General features: G+C 44.7%; 1 protein-coding gene across 7 annotated transcripts in view; it reads left to right on the top strand.

Annotated features, from left to right (window-relative positions):
* CTNNA2 (catenin alpha 2) overlaps window positions 1-25124 on the top strand; it is a 982769-nt gene that overhangs the window by 417482 nt on the left and 540163 nt on the right. Inside the window, exon 8 of one of the 7 annotated variants that reach the window (XM_054728044.1) lies at window positions 25036-25054. The exons of the other annotated variants lie outside the window; for them this stretch is intronic. Coding sequence (XP_054584019.1) covers window positions 25036-25054 — 19 coding nt within the window. The remainder of the gene's footprint in view (window positions 1-25035; window positions 25055-25124) is intronic. 7 annotated transcript variants of the gene reach the window in all.

The following is a 25124-nucleotide window of genomic DNA, read 5'->3' on the forward strand; positions in this document are numbered from 1 at the left end:
AGTAACCTTGCTTCTTCTCACTTCCTATAAGAGACTTCTTTACCAAAATCTGCGCTGTTTTTTACTGTGTGCAAAAGGCAATATGTTTATGAATTTTTGTTTTCCCTGTCAAGATCTTATAAGAAGAAATTACTCTGTGAGGTAGGTAGGGATGCCTGCAGTAGGATGGAAAGCAGATCATAATCTCTAAGTTGTAAATGCTGGCCTGCCTGGTGGCTTCCCACAGAGAGGCCACGTGGCTTGGCAAGACAAGAAAGCATTTGTAGGAGAGGATTTATTTGTAGCTTTTCACCTATTTCCTCTGCACCAACCCTATCTCCTGGGCTCTCCTCAAGTCATGTCTGTAAATACCTCCCCAGGTGGACCCATATTACTGAGGACAAGATGAAGGCCTCTTTATTTGCCCTTAATCTGTGGTGTGTAATGGGGTTTAGGAGCAAGCCGGAAGGGAACAGCAGGGAACACTGAGAGACAGATACAGGGAAATAGGCAAAATGAAATCACAGAACCAGAAAGCAGGAGGCCACCCCAGTGTCCATCTGCTGGAAATACCACCCAGTTCGGAGCTGTTTCTCTGACACTTCTTAAGATGTGTCTGTGTAAGACATTTTTATTGACCCAGGGTACACACAGTGCTTTGGTGGGCAACTGAACTTCTTAGAAAGTCCAATGTTATATTTGATTGAGTCCAAATCACTCTGTTAGGAATGCCCAGCCCATTAGGTCTGGTTCATTATATGCGGTAGCACTCTTCCAAACACTGGAACACGCAATCGCAGCTCATGTGGAATTTGTCAAAGTCAACTTCAGGGGTTATTGTAAGTAGTTGTGTTGCTTATGTAATTAACTGAAGGCAACTTTTGTTTCTACAGAAATCATGCTGTTTACCCACTTCTGAGCTAGTGTAGGACAGTTCTGCATGGAGTGCGTTAATCAACTACTTAGAGAATTTCCAAGCTGATCCTGGTTTGTATTGCTTACTCTTTGGTTGGTATTTCCTGAGGTGTTTCTATGAACAAAGCAAAGGAGATGATCAGGGGAAGAATTGCTTATATTTTGTATTCTCCTCTGATGTTCTGTGATGCATTGGGTACAGGAAGGAAGAAGAAGAACCTAAAGGAGCGTGTGGCTCCTAAGCCATGGTACTCAACAGTATGACCCTCAAAAGTAACATTTCAAGGTGGAATTTTCAGAAGAGTTGGATTCCTAAAAGAAGAAGATATCTGAGTGATTGTTCTCAAATATATTTGAGGGCTACATGCAGGTATAAGACCTTATAAAAGACCTGAAATACCAGAAAAGGAATTCAGTGATCTTTTATGAGCAGGGAGAAGCCATCACTCACTCCAGATGTATCAGTGAGGCTAGGCCTGGCTAATCTGACGTACCCAACATGCCCCAAATCTCAATATCTTGATACAACAAGTTTTCTTCTCATTCAAACTCCATAAAGAATGTGGGTTTGCAGGGGCTCTGCTCATCATAGTCACTCAGGGGCCAAGGGTGGTCATATATCCTTGACACATGCCAAACACCTCTTCTATTGACATTTCATTGGCCAAAGTAGATAACTTTCTAAGCCAACATTAAAAAAGGGAAAAGGCATTTGATCTTATCATGAGTGCAAAAAAGAGAACAGGAATGTTTCAGAACAGCTCTAATAACTTCTACTTTAGAGCCTGAGAGAGAAATGGTGATTGAAAAATAAGGCCAGTAGTGATGCACAGGGGAACTCTCCTGAGTCATAGATCATGGGTGAGTTCTAAAGGCTGGGTGATTTTGAAACAGGCACAATTTGTTTAAAATTTTAGAGGGATTTACTAAAGGTATTATTTCATCCCCCTCTTTTTGCATCTTGTTTGTCTGTGGATTTTGTTTTAAGCTCTGGGGTTTTACCTGTATTGATAAAATACTTTGGAGATATAGGGAGAGGATTCTCTTATGAGTAGGCATAGGGCTCCCTCCCTGTTTTGTTTTTGCTCAATATTTTTATTAGTGACTTGGATTAAAGAGCGAGAAGAAGAGGGGTATGGTGAAGGGGTGCAGTTGGTTTAATCTCCATGTGGCAAAGAGCTGGCAGGGAGGGCTTAACTTAATGAGCATAGAACTCAGAGTGATCTTGATGGGGTATGTAGGTGTATGGTTAAACTTAAGAGGGAAAAATAGCTCTGTGTGTAGATGTTTTCTAAATCACTTTTATTTGCAGGTGTTTGTGAATATTTGACTTGAAATCAATTGTTCTTAAATTCTTCCCTGAGGTATTAGCTTGTTGTAAGTGATATAAGCCAATAGTGTGATCTGGCTATCTAAAAGAGCAATGCTTATGCCAGGCCACGGTGGCTCAGTGGTTGAGCATCGACCTATGAACCAGGAGGTCACGGTTTAATTCCTGGTCAGGGTACATGCAGGGGTTGTGGGCTTGATCCCCAGTGGGTGGCATGCAGGAGGCAGCCAATCAATGATTCTCTCTCATCAGTGATGTTTCTCTATATCTTTTCCTCTCCCTTCCTCTCTCTGAAATCAGTAAAAATATATAAAAAATAAAAAAGCAATGCTCGCTTGATAAATAAATTTGACCCAGATGCCACACAGATTCTGGCATTAGTGGGTGCTCAAAAACATTGGTCAAAGAAAAGAATGAATGGATTTAAAGAAAGATAAGTCTTCCCCATTTTTTCTAAAAGTAGCATTCACAAGTGTAGACAGATAACATTCCCTCCCTCTATAGAGGGAAGCTAAGCTTGTTCTAAATAATCCAAAATCACATAGACACTCATATTTCTGTTTGTGCTGACTTGAACTTTTATTTAAAAAGTGAAATGTTCAGGGATAATAAGCAGGCTAATGAGATGGTGAACTGAGGGTCATTATAAGACCCAATTAATTTGATCCAGAAATCCTTGGTCAGAGACTTGACTATTTGGACATCCCCTTGTGATATGTGGATCATCATTTGTGAAATAACAGCACAGTGTGGGCGAAGGAAATCTGACACAGAAATCAAGTAATTGGGCTTTGGCTCTGGCTCTACCACTTACTAGCCTTTCAGATCCTGGATAAGTTATCTAACCACTTTAACATATGTTACTAACCAAACCAGCTGACTTAGGTTAAGTTTCTTCATCTATACATAAAGGCTTGGTACGTGTGGGGGAGGGGGTAAGCTCACTGTGGAGGAAGCCAAGAGAGAGAGTTTGTGGGAAAGCATAGGACAAATTGTGAAGCATTTTTAAAAGATAGGAAGCATTCTAGTGATATTTTCCCAGTGGTCTCAAGAAACTGATTTGATTGTGCAACTTAACCATACTACTGGGAGGCCAGGATTACCAGCATTTCTATCAGAGACTTTTCAGAATAAATGCAGTGACTCAAATGAGTTTCTAGATGATGCTTTGAGGATTACTAACAGAGCAGCTATTCAGAAGCAGTCAGGCCCACCGTCCCGTGCCCTAATCCTATTATAAGGCAGGTCATACACCACTTGTTTTGCTACATCAACCTTCCTTTGGCTGATACCAATGGCCCTTAGGCCTGTTATAAAAGGCCCTCCAAGCATTTGGGAAGGCTTTTCTCTGAGTCAGCAGCCACAGACAGGGCTGCACACTCCCTTCAGGGTGTAGAGAGTTCTGTGGCAGGCTTACAGCATGTGTCCTGAAGGGAGTGTAAAAATTACAAAACCAAAAGCCTAAATGATATAAGGATGCAGGCACTATGTTTCTTATGAATAAAACACACCAAATCGAATATTGTGTCCTGAAAAATAGGTAGAAAGGGCAGGGGATACAATATATGCCAATTTCTAGTAAGAAATCCAGTTACAAGGAAGCAGGTTCAATCAGGAAGTGCAGCAGTCCATAACCAGGGGGCAGGCTCGCATAAGCAGCCAATGGGTGTCTCTGTGGAGGCAGGTGTGTTGGTCCTTCCTTCTGGCTGGAAGTAGCCTTCATGGGGTAGGCAGGTTCACCAAACTGTGAGCAGCTCTCTGGAGTGATCAGGCTTGGCAACTGCAGGGGAAATGGAGGTGCTCTGAAGTGGTATTTCTTACACATGACTGTGCCTGTGAGTAAATTTCACGTCTTTTTCATTAAATCTGGGCTGGAGCCTGACATCAGCATTTGTAACAAGCTCCAAGGTGATGCCCAGAGGGCTGGTTCACAGACCCACTTGGAGTAATATGGGAATCCCCTTATTTCCAGTCTGGTATAAAGATGTGTCATAGTCTGTCTGTCTCTCTGTCTCTGTCTCTGTCTCTGTCTCTCTCCCCCACCCCACATAGTCATTTGGGTACAACAAAAAAATATTATGGAGTTTTAAGAATAAATATATACATGATGGGGCTGCTTGATACAAGCATTGATCACTTCAGACCCTGCTGACCACCCAATTCTCAAGGACAGTGAGCTACGGTTCGGAGACCCCTCTTGTCCATAGTAATTATCCGCCTCTTGGATGTGACTCTGCTATTCCAGGAGCATAAGAACTCTTACACCTCGGAATGCACCACAGAGCTCAGAAAAGCTCACAAATCAGGATATCATTGTCCAAATACTATTTTCTTGGAGGAGAAATAAAATTCCTTTTAAAGCTAAAATTGATATGTGTGATAATAACTGATGATAATGCCTGCCATTTATTGTGGACTCTCTATATACTATATGTTTTAATGAAATCATCTTATTTAATGCATGTGTGAATCCTATAATATAGATACTTCAAGTTTCTATATCTTACAGACAAGAAATCTAAGCCTGATGCCAAAGCCAGGCCTCTGAACCACATTGCTAATCTCCCTCTTAACCCATGAATGCTTTGTCTCTTAGTGGTTATTTGCACACAGACAAGCTAAGGGATCAGCATACAGTTGTAGAATCAGTGGACATAAAATTATTAATTTGCCCTAGCTGCTTTGGCTCAGTGGGGGAGAGCATTGGCCTGCAGACTATAGAGTCCCAGGATTGATTCCAGTCAAGGGCACATGCCTGGGTTGCACGCTTGATCCCCAGTAGGGGGCATGTAGGAGGCAGCTGATCAATGATTCTCTCTCATCATTGATGTTTCTATCTCTCACTCTCTCTTCCTCTGTGAAATCAATAAAAAAATATATTTTAAAAATATTAATTCAACAAACCTGTGCTATAGCTGTCTTAGTCTCTTTAGACTGTTATAAAAAAATGCCACAGAATAGGAATTTATTGCTGGTAGTTCTGAAGACTGGGAGTCCAAGATCATGGTAGCAGCATGGTAGGTAGGATGAGGGCCCTTTTGCTGATTTTAGCTGGTACCTTCTTGCTTTGTCTTCACATGTTGGCAAGAGCTAAGGAGCTCTCTGGGGTCTCTTTTATAAGAGCACTAACCCCTTTCGTGAGGGCTCCACCCTCCTGACATAAGCACATCCTAGAGGCCCTTCCTACTAATACCATCATCTTTCATGACTAGTATTTTAACATGAATTATAGGGAGACACATATATTCAGATCATAGTGATATCTTCTTTAAATTAAGTTATTACACTTGGAATAAATGCATTTTGTTTTGTTTTTAAGGAAATGGTCATGGCTAGAGTAGATCTTGAAAGTTCTCATCACATGTACACAAAAACTGTAACTATGTATGGTGACAAATGTTAACTGGATTTATTGTTATTATATATATACTAGAGGCCCATTTTACAAAGATTCGTGCAATAGGCCTTCCTTCCCCTGGCTGCCAGCACCGGTTTTCCTACGGCACCCAGGACCCAGGCCTTTGCTCTGGCTGCCACCTTCCATCTTCACTTGGGCCAGAGCCTTCAGTCTTCGCTCCAACTGGAGCACTGTTCCTGTAGCTCCCTCCGCCCCTCGCCCTCCCTCTCATAGCAGGCGTCCCATCCCACCTGGCCTCTCTGTGCCTGCACGTGTGCTGCCCAGAGGCCTGGAGCGGCTGCGGGGCAGCCACTGCCATCTTTGTTGGGTTAATTTGCATACTCACTCCTGATTGGCTGGTGGGTGTCACGAAGGGACAGTCAATTTTCATATTTCTCCTTTATTATATATATATATACACACACATATATACTGAATCGTTCATTATAGTGTGCACCTAAAACTAACATAATGTTTGTTATGTCAATTATACTTAATTTTTTTTAGAAGGTCTCTTTCGCTTGAAAAGGTATTTTGGGTCTGGTTTGGGTTCTGTTTTAAGTCAAGAGCAGGGTTAATTGCGCATAGGGTTAAATGCTCTATTGTGTCTATTCAGTTATTGGAGAAAATAGAAAGAAGGACTGACAAGTGAAGGAGTGGAGCAAGAACTGTTGTTTCGATAGGCTTCTCTGTAGAAGAAGAAAGCTAGAGTCAAACCTGTTTGAAGGATTCAGAAACCTTGCCCAGCTTAAGCAGCTGTCAACTGAGACCTGCAATTCTCCTGTTAGCACTCATTTCCCTTTGGGCACACTTTCAGTGCATGTGAGATTCCTATCAGGCTTGGAAATTTGCAATGGCCATCAGAAAGTTGAAGATTCTGAGAAGTGGGGCAGGGGGAGAAGGGGGAGACACAACAAAAGATTTCACTTTACTTAACCCGTTATCTCTGGCCTGCTTTGACCATAGATGCTTTCTTCCCTGGAAGCTGGAAGACCTGTTGCCCTCCCTAGAAGGCCCAGGGAATGTTCTTCGGGAAACACTGTTTTGGAGTAGGCACTTTCCCTCTCCTTGGCTGTTTTTTCCAAACTTGATTTCCCTAGTGGAGGAGTCCTGCAAATTCAGGGCCTCACAGTGTGGGCCAGTTTTAGAATTTTTCCTCCTAGAATTGTGAGAGCAAAAGTGGGAAACTCATCTGAAGGGGAAGGGACACCAGTGACCATCTATTTCTCATTGTCACAAAGGGCTTCTCTGGGTGACAAGAAAAGGAGATTCCAACAAAGCCAACACCTGGGCCAAAGGATGCGTGGGCCATTGGCATGTCAGTCTTCTCACCCCATTTTCTCTCCTCATCCCAGCACTGCCCTTTGCATTTTTAAAAATCTATTTTTATTGATTTCAGAGGAAGGAAGGGAGAGGGAGAGATAGAAACATGAATGATGAGAATCGTTGGTTGGCTACCTCCTGCACATCCCCTACTGGGGATGGAGCCCAAACCCAGGCATGTGCCCTGACCAGGAATCAAAACATCATCTTCTAGTTTCATGGGTCGATAATCAACCACTGAGCCCCACTAGCCTGGCTCCCTTTGCATTTCTTGGGGTTCTTCATGCTCAACTTGGTCTCTCAAGCTATCCTTTCCTTGCTACTACCAAAATATCTCCACAGGCACGTTTCCGGTTAAGGATTTCATTTCTCTTGACCATGGTAAAGCAGAAAACAAATAATCAAATGGTTGCAAAATCCTCTGAAAGGGCTCTGACCTTCACTTTCTGGCTCTAATTTATAGGGATAGCACCATTCGGCCTCCACCATTACAAGTGTGTTGTGAACAACCAACCACCACACCCTTATTTCCCTTTCTCTTGGTCAGACCTTGCTTTAGGGAAGATCTAAGGAACACTTTCTACGAAGTTCTCACATTCCCAGCCAGAAGCTACAGACTTTCCCAGATAAACAAAGAAGTCATCTTTGTCAAGTGTGTGGATCTCTGGGGTGCTCCAAACTGGGGGACTTTCATTTCCCTTGATGTTTGTCTGATAGGTATTCTCTATCGCCCAGGTGGGGTGTTCAAATGTTGGCACACTAGAAAACAGTTTTGATCAGCATGGACATTCAGGGTGTCCTCAAGAGGGGTTTGTCATACCGTAACTTACAGGGTAAAGTGAAGAGGTGGTGATGACCACAGTGGAGAAAGATTCCTTTTTTGTGTGGGAGTGTGTGCATTTTTGCTTGTTGAATATACACTTAGTTTGTGTGAATGTGTGTCTGCAGGTGCTCAGTGTGCTTGTGTAAGCCATATGGCCAAGAAGAGGGGAATTGGCTAAACAAATAAAGAAGGAACAGACCCCAGCCTCCCACTGTCACCATCACCGAGAAGTATTGTACCAGGCTCACAGGGATGTCTGGGACTGAAGGAGTCTGGGAAGCACTGTCTTGGGTAATAAATGGAAAGCTAGCTATTGTGAACTTGTTCTTAGATCCAGAGCATGATGACGCCTGTGAAGTACATTGCACATAGCTCTCAGGGCTCTCTCCATATTCAGTGAAGCAGTGTGTACAGTTCTTGAACCTTATTCTAAGCGGTGTGCATTTGTGTGAGTATAAGCTCAGAGTTGTCATAAAACAGGTTCAAGTTTATATAAGAACTAAGGGCCCAGTGCACGAATTCGTGCACCTTGAAAGGAACTGTGGGCTGCAAGGCTGTGGTGGGCACAGGGGCGGATCTCAGCCCATCCTCCATGCCTCTGCCTGGCCCCTCCCACCATGGTCCCTGGTCCCCTGTCTGCCAGCTGCCCTGCTCCCACATGCTGATGGTGCTGGCCCCACTTGCACCCGCTGATGGTGTGGAACAATTGGGGCTGGTGCCAGCAGTGAGTGTAAGTGGTGACTGCTGCCCCGATTGCCCCTCAGGAGCAGGGAGAGTTGGAGAAGCCCTGAGGGGTGATCAGGGCTGGCAGCCACCACTCGCACCTGCTGATGGCGCCGAGTGACCGGGGCCGGCACCGGGTGCTGGCAGCGGGTGCAAATGGTGGCTAAGGCATCTGCAGCGGATGTGAGTGGGGCTGGCACCAGCAGCAGGTGCAAGCACGTGGCAGGACTGCTAAATACAGGAGCAAAGAATTTTCAGTAACCACCAGAGGCTCACCCTGATGACAGAAACCGGTGCCCCATCTTGGTCTGGTGCCCCCACTCACCTACTCCACCATCCTGCCACAGCTGATGCCCGCCATGTTCCATGCTCTGCCGCCTGCTGCCAACGCCCACCATATTCCATGCATGCCCCTTGGTGGTCAGCACACGTCATAGCGACCAGTTGTTCGGTTCTTCCACCGTTTGGTCTATTTGCATATTAGGGTTTTATATATGTAGATAGGCTTTCTTATTGTCAGACATATGCAGAGATGGAATAGACAGCACTGTGAGGCTGAAAAGATCCATGTGTAGGGCTCCTTGATATGAATATAATAGGAGAAAGCCCAACATCCGATAATAAAATGGACCTTTTAAGGTCTTTCCGAAAGCTGAGGTCTCTTTTTTATTTGTAACTTTCTTCTTGGGGTGCACTTTCTCAACATTTCAGGTTGGATTCCCTGGATTGGATAAGTAGGATAAATAGGATGTCAGTAATGGCCGAGGGAAGAATTATCTGCAGAGAACATTCTAAAATCAGAAGTATTGCTTTGCTTTAAACGTTGGGTCTATTCTGTGTCTTCACAAAGCTCAGGAGTTTTATTAACATATATGAGTGGTGGAGAGGTGTAACCTCATCTAAACTTCAGTATTAGATTCCAAGTAGCTTCAAAGGTTTGATTAAACATACTTATAATAATTAGATTCAAAGCTTTTGGAACTACAGCAGGTTTTGTGTTTTTTTTAAGGATTCAGCATCTAATAAAGTAAAATAAATTGCAGGGCTCATGCGTGGTCAGTGAATAAGCACTTTTGTAGCTTAGAGCTCCAATTTATCAATAGGACTTGTTACTATTTGGGCTTGTTTTCTAGCTTTCTTTGAAGGTTTAAAGGTCACTGTCCACCCACACATCAGATGTAGTCCCAGGCTATTATGAAAAGAAATAATTATTTTTCCAAGGTCTGCAGAACCAGATTCAATTTTGGAAAACTAGCTGATATAATGGTTTGTGTGCTACCCATCTGTCAAAAACGCTAAGACATGTGGGGAGGTTGCAAAAATAATTGGAGGACCTGGTGATACCTGAACAGGCCTGGCCTAGAGTTAGCATGCTACTCCCTGTCAACAGTCTGGGGTAAATTAGGTGGAAACTGGACACCTGAGCTAGCGCCAGGACAGAGCCCTAGGGACCTAGTTGGACTGGGGAGCGAGGGTTATGCCAGGCACATCAGGAGATGCCAAAAGAGTAAGAAGAAGTTCCATGGCATTATGTCAACTGTGAGGGGCTGGGGTAAGAGCAGGGAGGGGCAGCTAAGGGTAGCAGATATCGGGGACAGTAGAAAAATGGAAAGCAATGTAGTTTGAGGTCTAGGGTTTAAGCCATGCCTACTGGTCACCTAGAGCTGGAGCAGTCAGCTGGTTTAGAGAAGCAAGAAAGGACAAGAGGAGAGCATAAGCTAACTGAGTTTCACGAAACCTCTGTAAAGCCTCTGGCCACCCACATTTTTGGGATGAGTTGAATTTTTGTTATAATAATGTACGGTTAGCAATAGCCCAGTGTTTGTTGCCTTGATGTTCTTTTTTATCCACCAAGAGGTCCTAACGCTCACAAGTGTGTCTGATTCCTTTTTGTCTCTAGCCCCAACTACAAACCCTCCTTAGTAATAGGGGTATGTGTGTGTGTGTAAATCATGGTCTACCCTGCATTCGAACTGATTTCCTTCCCTATTGGCTTAAGTCCTCTTCAGTGGAGCATCTACAGCCCTTTCTTCCTCTGGTTTCTGGTCACTAGAGACCATGTGGCAATGGCTTCTTAGTACGGGTCTGCACAGCTGCAAACACATAGTTGCATAACACATGCTTATTGGAGGATAGCACTTGCCTCTCCTCATCGGCAGGAGTACCAGGCAGCTCTCTCTGCTCTGAGTGGCAAGTGGAAACAGTGTTATAAATTCAGTAGAAGAAAATCAGGCATGTACCCATCACCATCTCCTCCCCTCTGGCTCCTGAAACTTCCCATGTTGTTTAGTTGAGTGTGTTCTTTAGGATTCACAGTGGATTTTTCTTTGAAGTGATGAAATGCTTAAGGTAAGAAACTCGAGTTGACAATTGTTCTTCAGTAACATGGGGAAAGAAGTATTAAGGTCTCTGTTTCATTTTAACACTTTTTTTTTTTTTTTTTTAACCATGGAGAATTGTCCACCCAGCACCACTAACCTTTCCAGGAATAGAAAATTGTTGCCATGGTAACACATTGTTTAATCAATATTCTAGGAAACAATAGCAGCCACTTCCTACTGGCCTCGCTGTTGCCAAGGTCCCTCCTGGAAGAGACTGCGTCTTTTCCTCCAGCTCCTACTGTCTTGACAGCCGCTGTCCCATCCGGAGATTCTCTTGGAGCTGACCAAGATTAATTTAGAGGTTTTAGAGGACAGACAGTAAAGGCCAGAGAATCTATTTTTAAAATTAAATCTTCATTGAATTATGAACATCTATATTGTATAAACCCTGATTTCAAATGCAGAATTAAAGACAGGAATCTATGCATGTGTTTGTGATGTTATTCTTAAAAGAATCGTGGCAATGTTTTTGGTTGTCAAACCAGATTCCCTAAGAACAGATTTTGACAAGATAATTTCCTTTTTTTTTTACCAGTTTTACTACTTACAGCCTGATTTGAACTCCAGAAAAAGCTAATGAGATTTTGGGTTGCATTAATAGGAACTCGGGAGAAGGAAGTTGTGTGTCTGACTAGGGACAGTACACCAGATGCTGTATCCACATATGAGTGTGCCTCTCTCAGGCAGTGTTGGTAATCTGGAAGATGATCAGACGAGAGTGAGCAGAGGTGAGAAGTGGTTAGAAATCATCTCTTCTGAGAAACAGTTGAAGCATCTGAAATCATTCATCTTGGAGTTGTGTTTACTTGGGAGAACCATGTTAAAAAACCTTTGGACATTTAAAACATTGCCATGTGGCCCGGCTGGTGTGGCTTAGTGGTTGAGCTTTGACCTATGAATCAGGAGGTCATGGTTGGATTCCTCATCAAGCACATGCCTGGGTTACAAGATAGATCCCCAATAGGAGGCATGCAGGAGGTAGCTGATTGATGATTCTCTCTCATCATTGATGTTTCTCTTGTTCCATCTCCCTTCCTCTCTGAAATCAATAAAAATATTTTTTAAAAAAAAATAGAAGATTGCCATGTGGAGGAGAGATTTAATACTATAAGGCATCTGAGTTTCAGGGTGGTGTGTGGTAAACGAAGATTTCAGATCAATTGAAAGTACTTTCAGCAGATGCATTCCCACTTCATATACTGGTGCATGCATTACAATAACTTAACTTAGGGTTTCATTCTCTTCTTCAAAAAACCTATTTATTCAAACTATGCTCTCTGTGGACAGCCTACTAAAGAATCATGGGGAGGGGGTGGGATAGGTGAGAGGGAAGGTAAATATTCAGATTCCTGGGCCCAACCCCAGACCTACTGAATCAGAGTCTTAGGGTTTGTGGCCCTTCAATCTGCTTTTTGAACAGGCTTTACCAATGCTTACTGAAGTTTTCAGACACTGCAGCTCCCCCATCCTGAATCTAGCAGGCCAATCTTTCCACAAACGGTGCTTTCATCCCTGGTTGGAGAACTGACTGTTGGTTCCTCACCAGAAGCTGCAAGGCTCTTGGTGATAATCTTGCCTTGTCTTACCTGCCTCATCTTAAGGTGTTTTCTCCAGTCACCATCTGGCCTGTCCTTCGAGTCCTGGGGTCTTCATGGAGCTTCTTCTAGCACTTCCTATATTTGCTTTTCACAAATCTTGGAATCATTCTAGTCAATATCAGAAAGCTACTCTATTACACATTGTATATTTCACTGTCACTTGCGACCTGTGGGTTTCTTCTCCCCAACAGGTACGAAGGGTGTCTGAAGCACCTGGCATAGTGCAAGGCCAGGTTATTTCATAAACATGGTGCTTGAAGGGTCCATTTAGGACATTTAGGTTAACTCACCATCCGAGGCTTCCATTTCTTGTACCGTTCTGATCCAGCATTCCCACCACCATTCATGGGATCCTACAACCTTCCGAGCACACTCCTTCCACCTCCATCTTTGGGTAAGTTTGACTTGAGACAATTCTTCATTGTTGTGCGTGAAAAATATTTTCTTTCTAGCTTCCATTTGTCGGTCCAGGATTCTCTTGGCATCTCCACAGAACAGATTTAATAAATACCTGCTATAAAAATGCATTCTCATGCCCCATTGTTTCTCCCAGGCCTCATTAAAGGTGCTCACCTGATGTGTTTATGGGACTTCTTGCTGGTATACGTCTGATTAGAAAGGAGCACACCTTTTGGTGGGAGATAAAATATCCAAGTGAAAACATTTTTTGATAACTGTCTATTGAATATCCCAGAGGGTTATTCTGTGATATTCCCCTTTAGCATATTAACCACCACAAGCAAAAGGTTGTGCAAATGTCCATCCTGATGCATTTCCCTCCAGAATACATTCTTGGTGGCCTTTCTAAAGAGCCTCGTGATAGCCACATGACAGCCCACAGTGTCACCTAAGTCTGCCCATGCTAAATCGATAACATGGAAACTGTTGACACTGTACATTAGGATTTTAATCTGCCGAACCATTTCACACTGACTCATGGCATTAAAAATAAATATCACACCTATGGCAATTTGCACTTGAGCTGATGCTCTTTTAATGATATTCTTCTGAAACATTCATTCAAAAACCTAAAAGGAATACGTTTGGTTAGCTAAGTGTCTTGCCTGGAGCCCAATCCCAGTACTCCTCCTCAGGGCGCATGGAGGCATCATTGAAATCAAAGGACTTGGGTGGTAATCCAGGTGCCATCCTTCATGTGCAAAAGGGCAGCATCAGCGGGAGCTGGCTCCACAGTCTGCCCTCTGCTGCAGGGCATGTACAGGGGGGCATTGCTTCTCTGCTTTCTCCTGTGACCAGAGGTATATTTGAGGGACAGTCGGATGATGGATGGGCTAGAGAAAGGAGTTGATTAAGTTCTGGAAGAGCTTCAAGCACCTCGTCACTAGGCCTCTGTGCTGTGGGTGCAAGAAAGCAGTTCTGTTCTCTTCTTCTTCACCCCATTGGCAAGGGAGGGATCCCACCCTAGGGTGCTGGGGATGCTGGGCTTCCTGGACTAGGGAAGTTCCACTGTTGTAGATTCTTATAGGACCGTGCAGTATTTCTGCATGTTATTGCTCATAGTTGGTCATTATCAAGTTATTTTTGTGGTTCCTGTGCTCATTTCTGTCTCACTAGTCAACTCACTGAGGACAGAGATGATGCTGTGGATGGTTGTTTGCACTGCTGGGCCGTGCCACCTCTGACACTGCCTAGTGCCTGAAAGGAAGCTGGCAGTCAATGGATATCGGCTGAATTAATGAAAGTGTCTATTCGGTATTTGCATCAGCTTCACAATGTTTCTCAGATCTTTCTCTTCCCAGTGCCATGCCCAGTTCAGGTTCTGAGTCTGATGATGGGCTCCAGGAGGCAACACAGTCCCAACCCCTCTGCCCTGCCCCATGTGCTGCTGCCAGACTCATCTGATCCAAATGGTTTGATGATGTCACTCTGGATGGTGTGTTACCCCTATGAATAACTGAATCTCACAGATGTTCAGGCATAGGCCTGCCTCATTTTCTTAACTATCCAACCCTCAGTCCACTAGAGCAGCGGTCGCCACCTGGTGGTCCGCGGACCACTGGTGGTCCGCGAGGTCCGAAAGCTTAGCAACTGCTGCACTAAAGGACTAAAGAGCAGTGTGCAGGGTAAAAGACACCCTCCCAGGCAAGGACAGGGGGAGGCAGACCTAGAAAAATAGTCATGGCCTAATGTAACACGGTGCTAGTCCAGGAATGTGCCCTTGGGCGACGGAGGAGGTTCTGTGGTTCTGTGCTGAGCTTGTGGGTGGGGGCCCTGTGCTGCTACCCTAACTGCCATTGATCTGCAGCCACACACGACTGACTTTCCTGTTCTAGATTCTCACTGTCTCCTCACTAGTCAGCTCAGGCTGCCAAACACAGCCCTATAGGCAGGGTGGCTTCAACAACAGACGTTTATTTTCTCACAGTTTTGGAGGCTGGCAGTCCAACATCAGGGTGTAAAAAATGCAGTTTCTAGTGAGGGCTCTCTTCCTGGCTTGCAGATGGCCACCTTCTCACTCCGCCCTCATGTGGCCTCTCCTTTGCTTGCGTGCATGTGGCAGAGAGAACTTTGGTGCCTCTTCCTCCTCCTATGAAGACAACACAACTATTGGAATAAGGCTTTAGCCTTATGGCATCCTGTAACTTTTATTACCTCCTGATGGGCCCGGACTATACTGGGACTTAGGGCTTTGACATTAGAATGGGGGTGGGCACAGTTCAGTCCATAGTGATCACCACATGCACCTGCTGTGACTCCCTGCTGGTTTATGTCCTCATCTAACTGACTTAGTGCTCCTTGACTTATGTGTCCATCACTCTGAGCATCTGCTAGTGATTTACACGTGCTGTTATCTTCAGAGGGTATGCACACCCTTGCGTGAGGTCTACTCACAGTCACTGTGCTTACTGTGACCATGGGCGGTCCGCACAACCTTTTCAAGCCTCTAACTTATGAATAATAAAACTAGATTGCCTATCAGACAGGTCTTTGGTGTGGCGTGGGGGGCTTGAATGCACTCACATACGCAAAGCACTCGGCCTCGTTCAAGTGTATACTTGTTGCTGGTCAGTGGCTGTTGCCCTCACAAACCCCTGTCTTTACTACTATTTTTTGACTAAGCTCCTAGAGGACATGGATTATGCCTCCCTTTTTCTCTCTAAATTCCCAATAAAGATGCCTGAGCCAAAGGCTGCCAGATGGAATGCCAGACTGAAGGCAAAGATGGTAGAGCAGAAAGACCAAATCAAATGCGGGGGGGTAGGGGGGAAGAGCAGTGTACAGGGAACTCTATTGTGCAGAGAATTTGCAGCCAGGAGCACTAGAGAAACTTCTAACAGAGAGCAGACCTTCCCCCCTGGTGCAACACAGTTCTGTTTGTTGTTCTCCCAGTCATTCATGAGGAATATCTTTGCTTTGTTCTGGGTCATTTACCCTGCGTTGGAAAGATGCAAAATGAATTAGCCCGGAGGACAGGAGTGGGGGGATGATTTGTGTTAGTGGTTTCTGAGATATGATATTGGGATGCAACCATAATAACCAACACATTGAAAAGTTAATTCAGCAGGAGTAATTCGGGGAAGTAATGCAACTTATTTGTCACTAAGGAGGACTGCATAGCCAAGTGATTTCTTTATGCATTTTAAAGTGTTTTTAAACCCTTGGGTAGCTAGAGTCAATTTTTAAACATGTTTCCTCATTAATTTTCAATTTGTAAATGCACATTGTACAGGAGTGTTTTAATCATCTGGGGAGGCTGCCTCACAGATGGCTCTGGTGCGACCTAAACTTCCAGTGGTTGTAATGAATCAGAATGGATCGGGGGAAACTTGCTGGGAGATTTGCTGATTGTCAACAGTTTTTCAGCTTTGCTGCTGTTCCTGAGAGTTTAGCGCTGCTCCAAAATGAAAGGAAACCGATTGCAATGGGGCTGTCAGGGCCAGGAGTTGCCTAAATGAAATAACTGTGGTCAGCTCCTTGCTGTTCTATGTGGAATTCTTTCCAGGGAGAACACACCGGCAGAACTGTTGGTCATGTTGAATCAGGTGTACATGTAGAACAGCAAGTCATCAGCTCTCCAGGCCTGCACATGGCAGGCCATCCCATGCCTTTCTGTTATGCTGCATGTTGATGTCCCAATGAAAATTCAAGGCCTAAAACTAGATGCTCTTTTGCATTATTTATGCCAGTGCCCCCAGAGGTTAAGAATTGCCTGGGTACTCCTGGCTGGTGTGGCTCAGTTGTTTCAAGCATCATCCCATATACCAAAATGTTGGGGGTTTGATTTCTGGTCAGGACACATACCTAGACCGCGGGTTCGATCCCCTTTCGGAGCATGGATGGAAGGCAACCAATCAATGTTTTCTCTCCCACATCAGTGTTTCTCTCTCCCTCCTTTTCTCTTTCTCTCCCTCCCTCCTCTCTCTGTCTTTCTCTGTCTCCCTCCCCCTCTCTCTAAAATCAATAAGCATGCCCTTGGATGAGGATTTAAAAGAAAAGAATTGCCTGGGTATAGGATTTCTCAGGTGAATTAATCTTCACCTATACCTCTTAAAGCTTGAATTTAAGCCCAAGCTGGTTTTGCTCAGTGGATGGAGCATCAGCCCACCAACGGCAGGGTCCCAGGTTCAATTCAGGTCAAGGGCACATACCTCGGTTTCAGGCTTGATCCCAGTGCAGGAGGCAACCAATCGATGTGTCTCTCTCACATGGATGTTTCTCTCTCTGTGTCTCTCCCCCACCACGCTCTCTAAAAATCAATGAAAAAATATCCTCAGGTGAGGATTCAGAATGACAACAAAAAAGCTTGAATGTAAGATGCATCTAGAAAGCCAGATTTATAACTAACAAATCCATGTATGGAGCCTCCACCGCTGTGTCTCTGAGCGATGATCCTTTGTGCATTGTATCCCAAGCCTTACCACTCAGTGCTGCACACAGAGCAGAATAGGGTCTTGCCCCCAAGTTAGACCCACATGTGGTCTCACTGACTGTATCTGTGGCCTCGAGCAAATGAGCGAGCCCATCTGAATTTTGGTTTTCTGAAGAAGGGATTGCGGGGAGAAATAGCCCAGGTAACCACCCAGCACAGGAAGTGCTCCGCAAATAATCCTCGTTTCTTGGTACCTGACTGTCCTCCTTCTCTGCCAGGAGTGCTCCCCTCAGCTCCTGCCCTGACTGCGCCAGCCTAAGCCCAAGCTTTGCAAAGAGCCTCCACCATCAGTCCCTGTTTTCTCAGATTAACAGTTCTCAGCAAGGCCTGGCACCTGCCTTGAGCTGACAGATGCTTGCAACATCAGATTCCTAATGATGCTGAGGATCTCATGGGGACTCCGGGAGAAGAGCCACGCGCAGAATGAGGCCGGAATATTCACCGTCAGGTGGGAAGAAGCATCCCGGTAGGAGTCTCAGCCCCAACGCGAGACACACACAGCTGGTCCTGTGGGGGTCCCTGCAGGGAAAGTCCCTCTCCATCCCCTGGTTGGAGCGTGTGCGGCTGCGGTAGCTGTGCTGAGTGCGATGTGAACAGCAGCCTGCGGGGCTCATCTTCCACCACACTGTGCATCGTTCACCTTCATCTTCTCTGACCGCAGAGCGCCCGGCCGTGCCCTGTGGCCCAGCCGCCGAGTGCCTTGCCTGTCCCCGGGCAGTTCTGCTAAGGAGAAGGAAATGAATAGTGCACCAGCTGGATGCGAGTCCTTGAATGTGTTACTCCTCCCAGAACACTTTTCCTTCGAATGAGGACAAAGCAGAGTGAAAAAGCCAGCAGCAGGAAACCTCTGCTGGCGGGACAGCAAACATTAGGACTCCGGATGGGAACTATGGTTGAGTAGCCGGAGCTCCTGGACCCTGAGAAAAGTGGCGCCGGGGCTGCCCTGTCCTGGCTCCTAGGCTGCCACCAGCTGGGTTCCTCACGCAGCACGTCTGTGGGTACGGGCCAGTGTTGGAAGATCAGAACCCACACTAACAGCCCGTGCAGTGACCTCTCTGCGCGCCCCCCCCCCCCCCCCCCCCGCCAACCCTGGTTCCTGGCCAGCTGATGCACAGAAAGTCCACTGTCACTGAGGATGGCAAATGCTTGCATTGCCACTCTCCTCTCTCCCTTGCCTGGCAGATGCCACTCCTGCAGCACAGTCTACTTTGCTGCTAAGCCCACACAGGGACTCAGTGTCCTCCCCACCCCGCCTCCCAGGCAGCTGTTACTGTCCATCAGATTTTACCAATAGGATTAAAGAAATGTGCCATCCTGGGGTCTGGTTTTCGGATCCTAAGTAGAGTAGTCTGAGGACATAGCGTTGTCCCATTTCGCTGATGGGGAACGCACTGTAGAGAGGTCACATGGCTTCACCAGCGTTACCCAGACGGTCCGTTGCAGAAGGACAGCTCAGCATGGAGTCTGACATCTCCATAGCCAGAGTTTTCTGCTCTATCCAGCTGCCTCCCTGAAGCAGAGTGTTGTGTTGTTTGTCACATACCTAAGTAGATCTAAACACAAAGATCATCCTCAGGGTATGGGTTTTCAGTTTAAATAAAATGGCTTTACTTAGTTCGAGACTTGGCTTAGCAACCAAAAGACTCACCAGAGACACCTCATCACATCCTCATGTTTGAAAAGCTGCCTTTAGCCTCTGAGGACCTGGATCAGTGAAATCAACATGCTGTTTCAGTGATGTTAGCCTCTCCAGGAGCCCCAGGTTTCGGATTGTTCCGTGAGCAAAGTTGCTTACCGTATTGAACGATGATTTATGGCCAGGCTTTTTGACACCCTCTCTCCGCCAGGTCCTCTCTCCCACAGGCTACCACGCATTGTGACTGGGGGATATACTTTCAACACGTTTGATATTCTGAATTATGGAAAGTGACCAAGCGAAGCATAATGTTCTCTGCTCCTCCCAAACCTTCTGCTTGGCATGGTTATGTGTGTTCTGCTCTGAGTGTGACTCTTCAACTAAATAACCCAATCGAGGAGTATCCGCAGGAGCTCGTTGGTGAACTGGGCTGGTGTTCAAAGCCTGTCTAACTCCCCGGGGTTCCCCTGGCTACCCTCCATGGTGCCAGCTACATGCTTTCCTGTCTTCCCTCACCACAGCTCCAGTTCCCATCAGCTTGAAATCTAACTCAAGCCACGGTTTCCTGTCACTGTCCCTGGTTAGCCCAGCCCGCATTCACCATTCCCTACTCTGAGTTAACATAGTAAGCATTTGGACAAAGGCTGCTTCTTACAATTGGGTGTGTGTGCATTGCACTCTGGAGGTGCCATTCCCATTGTTGTCCTTGTAGATTTTTCTAGTTGTTACTACCATGTTCCAGGAGATGATGGCAAAGTCCCTGAAGCAGGGGCACTTTTTGTTAAGTCCCACGGAGATGCCATATCAAATAGTGGCAGAGCTACCACCAATTCCCGTTGCCCAGATGCCACTGATGGTTATCTTATGCTCCACTAAAGAGGTCTAGAAGGAAACAGTCATTGACTGGGTATCCATTATGTTGCCAGAAACCAGGTAGCCCATTATCTCACTTAATTCTATGATAATCACAAAGCATAGGAATCATCTCCTCATTTTAAAGATTAAATGGTAAGTAATGTGTTCAAGGTCATGGGGTTGATAATGGCAGACCAGCGATTTGAACTCTGGTCAGCCTGATTGCAAAGTCTGTGCTCTTTCCTTTATATTCTATTGGCCCCTGGTACACATGGCTCAGAGCTCCTTCCTCTGAGTCTAAACAGTAAATGTTATGGGAATTAATTGGTTAAGGAGAATGCATAAAGCAGTCCTGGGGTGAGCAGCGTTTTGTTTCCTTGTCTGTGGAATGGAGCTTCTCAGGGTGTGGGTGAGGGAGAAAGCACTGACATGAGCCATCTGGACCCGGAGCTGGGTGGGAGCAGTGAAGCCAGGACTTGCTGTCCATCTCTGCATCCTGAGAACGTGCCCATCTGCCCTGTGTGCAGGTGGCACCACTGCAGCATGAGGATGTTGATGGGAGCCTGTGAACCTTGACTGAACCATCTGAGGAACTCCCTGAGTCTCAGCACCCACAGAGAGGAAACTGATTAAGGAAAGGCATGTACATAGCTTTTAATCTCTTGGTTGTCCAGCATCTCACATTTCAAATGTCTAGGTGACATGGTCCTGATTGCAATCTGTGGGCTGCCTGGTGGTGGTGACGTAAGCATCAGCATGCCGCTGTGCACAGAGGCCTGGATGAGAGATTTCAGGGCAAACCCAGCTGCCTTCTACTTGTGTGCTCTTTGGTGCATTGCTTTGTCTCTCTTTATTTATTCAAATGTAAAATGGGGATAAGGAATTCCCCCCTACATTCTCAAAGGAGATACTTTTTGTAGAGGTATTTTGAAGGTTGTCCAATGGTATAGACTTATAACTATAATCCTATCTAATAAAGAGGGAATATGCTAATTGACTCTCACACTATATTGCAAAGACGGCAGCGCTCACAGCCAATAAGGAGGGAATATGCTAATTGACTGTCCCACCCTCAAAGATGGCAGCACCCACAGCCAATAAAGAGGGAATATGCTAATTGACTGCCACACCCTCAAAGATGGTGGTGCCCACAGTCACAAGATGGCAGAGCCCAGTCCCCTCAGCCACTTAGCCACCCAGGGCCGGCCCAAGGCACAGGTAACGAGGGCCTGCTGAGGCTTGCAGAAGTGTGATGGGGTGTCGCCTTCCCCTGATCACCGGGTCGCCTCCCGCCCCTGAGGGCTCCCAGACTGTGAGAGGGGGCAGGCCGGGCTGAGGGACCCCCCCCCCTCCAGTGCATTAATTTTCATGCACTGGGCCTCTAGTACTTCTAATAATATTTAACCATTTAGTCCATCATTTAATGACCATTTAGGATTCATCATGTACCAGGCATTATTTTAGGCACTGAAGATACCAGGCTGACAGAGAGCTGGAAAAGGTTTATCTGGTTCCTGTTGGGGAAGAACTCAGAAGTAAGGCTAGATACAACCTAAACAGGAAATACATATACAATATCATTTCAAATAGTGATGAGGATTTGAGGCAAGAAAGTGAATAGGGTATAGGATAGAGCAGGGGGTGACAAACTGATGCCCTGTGGGACCACATCTGGCCCTCCACCTGTTTCTAGACTGCCTGGAGCTAAGATTGATTTTTATATTTTTTATTTATTTATTTATTTATTTATTTATTTATTTTTTTTTCAATTTTTTTTATTAAGGTATTATATGTGTACATATTTTACCATTGCCACCCCCCACCCCCCTCCCATATATGCCCTCACCCCCCAGAGTTTTGCATCCATTGGTTATGCTTATATGCATGCATACAAGTCCTTTGATTGATCTCTTATCTCCCCCACCTCTCCCTAACTTTCCCCCTGTAATTTGACAGTCTGTTTGATGCTTTACTGTCTCTGTATCTATCTTTTTGTTCAAGTTTATAATGTTCTTTATTACCCATAAATGAGTGAGGTCATCTGATATTTTTCTTTCATTGACTGACTTATTTCACTTAACATAATGTTCTCCAATTCCATCCAGGTTGCTGCAAATGATGAGAATTCCTTCTTTTTTATGGCAGCATAGTATTCCATTGTGTAGATGTACCACAGTTTTCTGATCCAGTCATCCGCTGACGGGCACCTAGGCTGTTTCCAAATCTTAGCTATGGTGAATTGTGCTGCTATGAACATAGGGGTGCATATATCCTTTCTGATTGGTGTTTCTAGTTTCTTCGGATATATTCCCAGGAGTGGGATTACTGGGTCAAATGGGAGTTCCATTTTCAGTTTTTTGAGGAAGCTCCATACTGTTCTCCACAGTGGCTGCACCAGTCTGCATTCCCACCAGCAGTGCACGAGGGTTCCTTTTTCTCCGCATCCTCGCCAACACTTGTCGTTTGTTGATTTGTTGATGATAGCCATTCTGACAGGTGTGAGATGGTACCGCATTGTTGTTTTGATTTGCATCTCTCGGATAATTAGTGACGTTGAGCATGTTTTCATGTGTCTCTTGGCCTTCCTTCTGTCTTCTTTTGAAAAGCTTCTATTTAGGTCTGTTGCCCATTTCTTTATTGGATCATTTATCTTCCTTTTATTAAGTTGTATAAGCTGCATGTAGATGTTGGAGATCAAACCTTTATCAGTGATGCCATTTGCAAATATGTTCTCCCATGCAGTAGGCCTTCTTGTTGTTTTGTTAATGGTTTCTTTTGCTGTGAAAAAGCTTTTTATTTTGATGAAGTCCAAATTGGAAAAGAACAAGTAAAGCTGTCTTTATTTGCAGACGACATGATATTGTACATAAAAAATCCGAAAGACTCCGTCAAAAAACTAATAGACTTAATAAATGAATTTGGCAATGTAGCAGGATACAAAATTAACGCCAAGAAATCTATGGCCTTTCTATACACCAATAATGAACTTACAGACAGAGAGACTAAAAAGGAAATTCCATTTACCATCGCACCAAAAAAATTAAGATACCTAGGAATAAACTTAACGAAGGAGGTAAAAGACCTATACACGGAAAACTACAGGACACTGAAAAAAGAGATAGAGGAAGACGTAAACAGATGGAAGAACATACCATGTTCATGGATTGGTAGAATCAACATCATTAAAATGTCCATACTACCCAAAGCAATCTATAGATTCAATGCACTCCCCATTAAAATACCAATGGCATATTTCACCGACCTTGAAAGAACTCTCCAAAAATTCATCTGGAATAAAAAAAGACCCCGAATAGATTTTTATATTTTTTAATGATTGAAATTAAAACACTCAAAAGAAGAAGAATGTTTCATGACACGTGAAATTAAATTAAATTCAAATTTTGGTGCCCATAATAAAGTTTTATTGGAACGCAGCCATGCCAACAGCACAGTTGAGTAGTTACAACAGAGATCATAAAATATTTACTGTTTGGCCCTTTACTGAGAGAGTATGCTGATTCTTGTGACAGAGAGTGATGGAGGTATAATTTGACTAGGATGGGTCATCATTATTATTGTCATCATTATTATTATTTTATGTCTTCTAGCTGAGTAATCCTTGATACACTACTTAACTCATTTTTGTCTCATTTGGCTGAGATCAACTATAAAGGCCAATTCCACTTGATTTTGTGACCCATTGGGTGAACTACAGTCAAGTTCTCTGTCAGTCATATTTGTTCAAGTACTCGGAGCAAATTTTTTTATCCTATCCAGGTTCTCTTTGCTGCCCACCTGGATTTTTAGCACACCTCATTCTATTGTCAGATGGTGTGTGCCAGCAAATTATATTAGTCTAAGGAAAACATAATTATGAAGGTAAGACCAATGTAAAATAAGGTTATTTGCTGAACCAAGCATAATTTATATTTGGATCACCTGGATGAGACATTTCAGTGCAAGCCCAGCCGCCTTCTAGTTTGGGATTTTCTGCCTCATGGTTTCCCCCTTCCACAACACCCACCCCCCCACCTTCTCCGGCCCATTAGAGAGCTAATCAGCAGCTGGTTGTGTCCCAAATGGGAGTAGTTTCTCAGATGTGCACTTTGTAAAGGCCACCTGGTGAAACCATCAGCCTGATGCCATCCATCAGAGTCAGTCCTGTGCAGCTGACATCCCCCAGGATTGGGGTGAGCTTGACATAGATGTTGGAGCCTCTTCAGGCAGGTTCCTGGGGCGAGGGATATACAACATTTTATCTAAGAGGGAAACCATTAAAACTCAGAGAGAAGCTGAAAATAGCAGGAAGTATATGAATTTCATGTGAAAATCTGAAGATGGATGGAGCTTTCAGCCTTTGGGGTACAGTCTGATTTTACACTGTCAAAACTCCTCACACATAACTTCTAATGAGTGATATAAAAATTAACGGCAAACAAAGCTGTTTTGTTCACATAAAAATTCTTAGTGTATTAATCCTCTCATGAAAACCTTCACAATCCCAACAGATGACATCACTGAAGGATCTTTACTCCTTCTGTTGACGCATCTCCAGCTCATTCTGTTTGCAGCACCAACATGGGCCTTTGCAGTCCCCCTGGCTTTCTTCATTCTGTTCTTGCAAACCTTTTGCTCTTTTCTTGAGGTCTTCTTCTTTTCATACAGGCCATGTCTGGCAAGTCTGTGGTTTTTAAAACATATATATTTTTATTGATTTCAGAGAGGAAGAGAGAGGGAGAGGGAGATAGAGACATCAATGATGAGAGAGAATCATTGAATGGCTGCCTCCTGCAAGCCCCCTATTGGGAATTGAACCCACAACCCACTCATGTACCCTGACCAGGAATCAAACCCTGACTTCCTGGTTCAAAGGTCAATGCTCAACCCCTGAGCCATGCCAGCTGGGCTGGCAAGTCAATGCTTGAGTTCAGTTTTCTTTGTGTAATTCATGGAATCAGAAGTTGCCTTACGGCCACCAAATTGGGTTCTGAATCCAATAATGGCATAATTTTGTACACATTGGCTAGTTTTTTTCCTGAATTTCTGTCTCAAATACTGTTAGCTTCCCAGAATGAAGGACTTCAGTGACCATTTGTTTCAGCTGAAGTAGTCTCTTGGTCATGAACTTCCTGGTTTAGATAGTTATTGTGTTGCTCATGACAGCACCGATCTTCAAGCAGCCAGGTTGGAAGAGAGGAGCAAAGTGATTGTTAAGTGTGTCCATCACAGTAGCACTGACACGCACTGGGAAAACAGCACTACAGACATGTAAG

This window comes from Eptesicus fuscus, chromosome 16, assembly GCF_027574615.1.
Source record: "Eptesicus fuscus isolate TK198812 chromosome 16, DD_ASM_mEF_20220401, whole genome shotgun sequence".
Classification (NCBI taxonomy): Eukaryota; Metazoa; Chordata; class Mammalia; order Chiroptera; family Vespertilionidae; genus Eptesicus; species Eptesicus fuscus.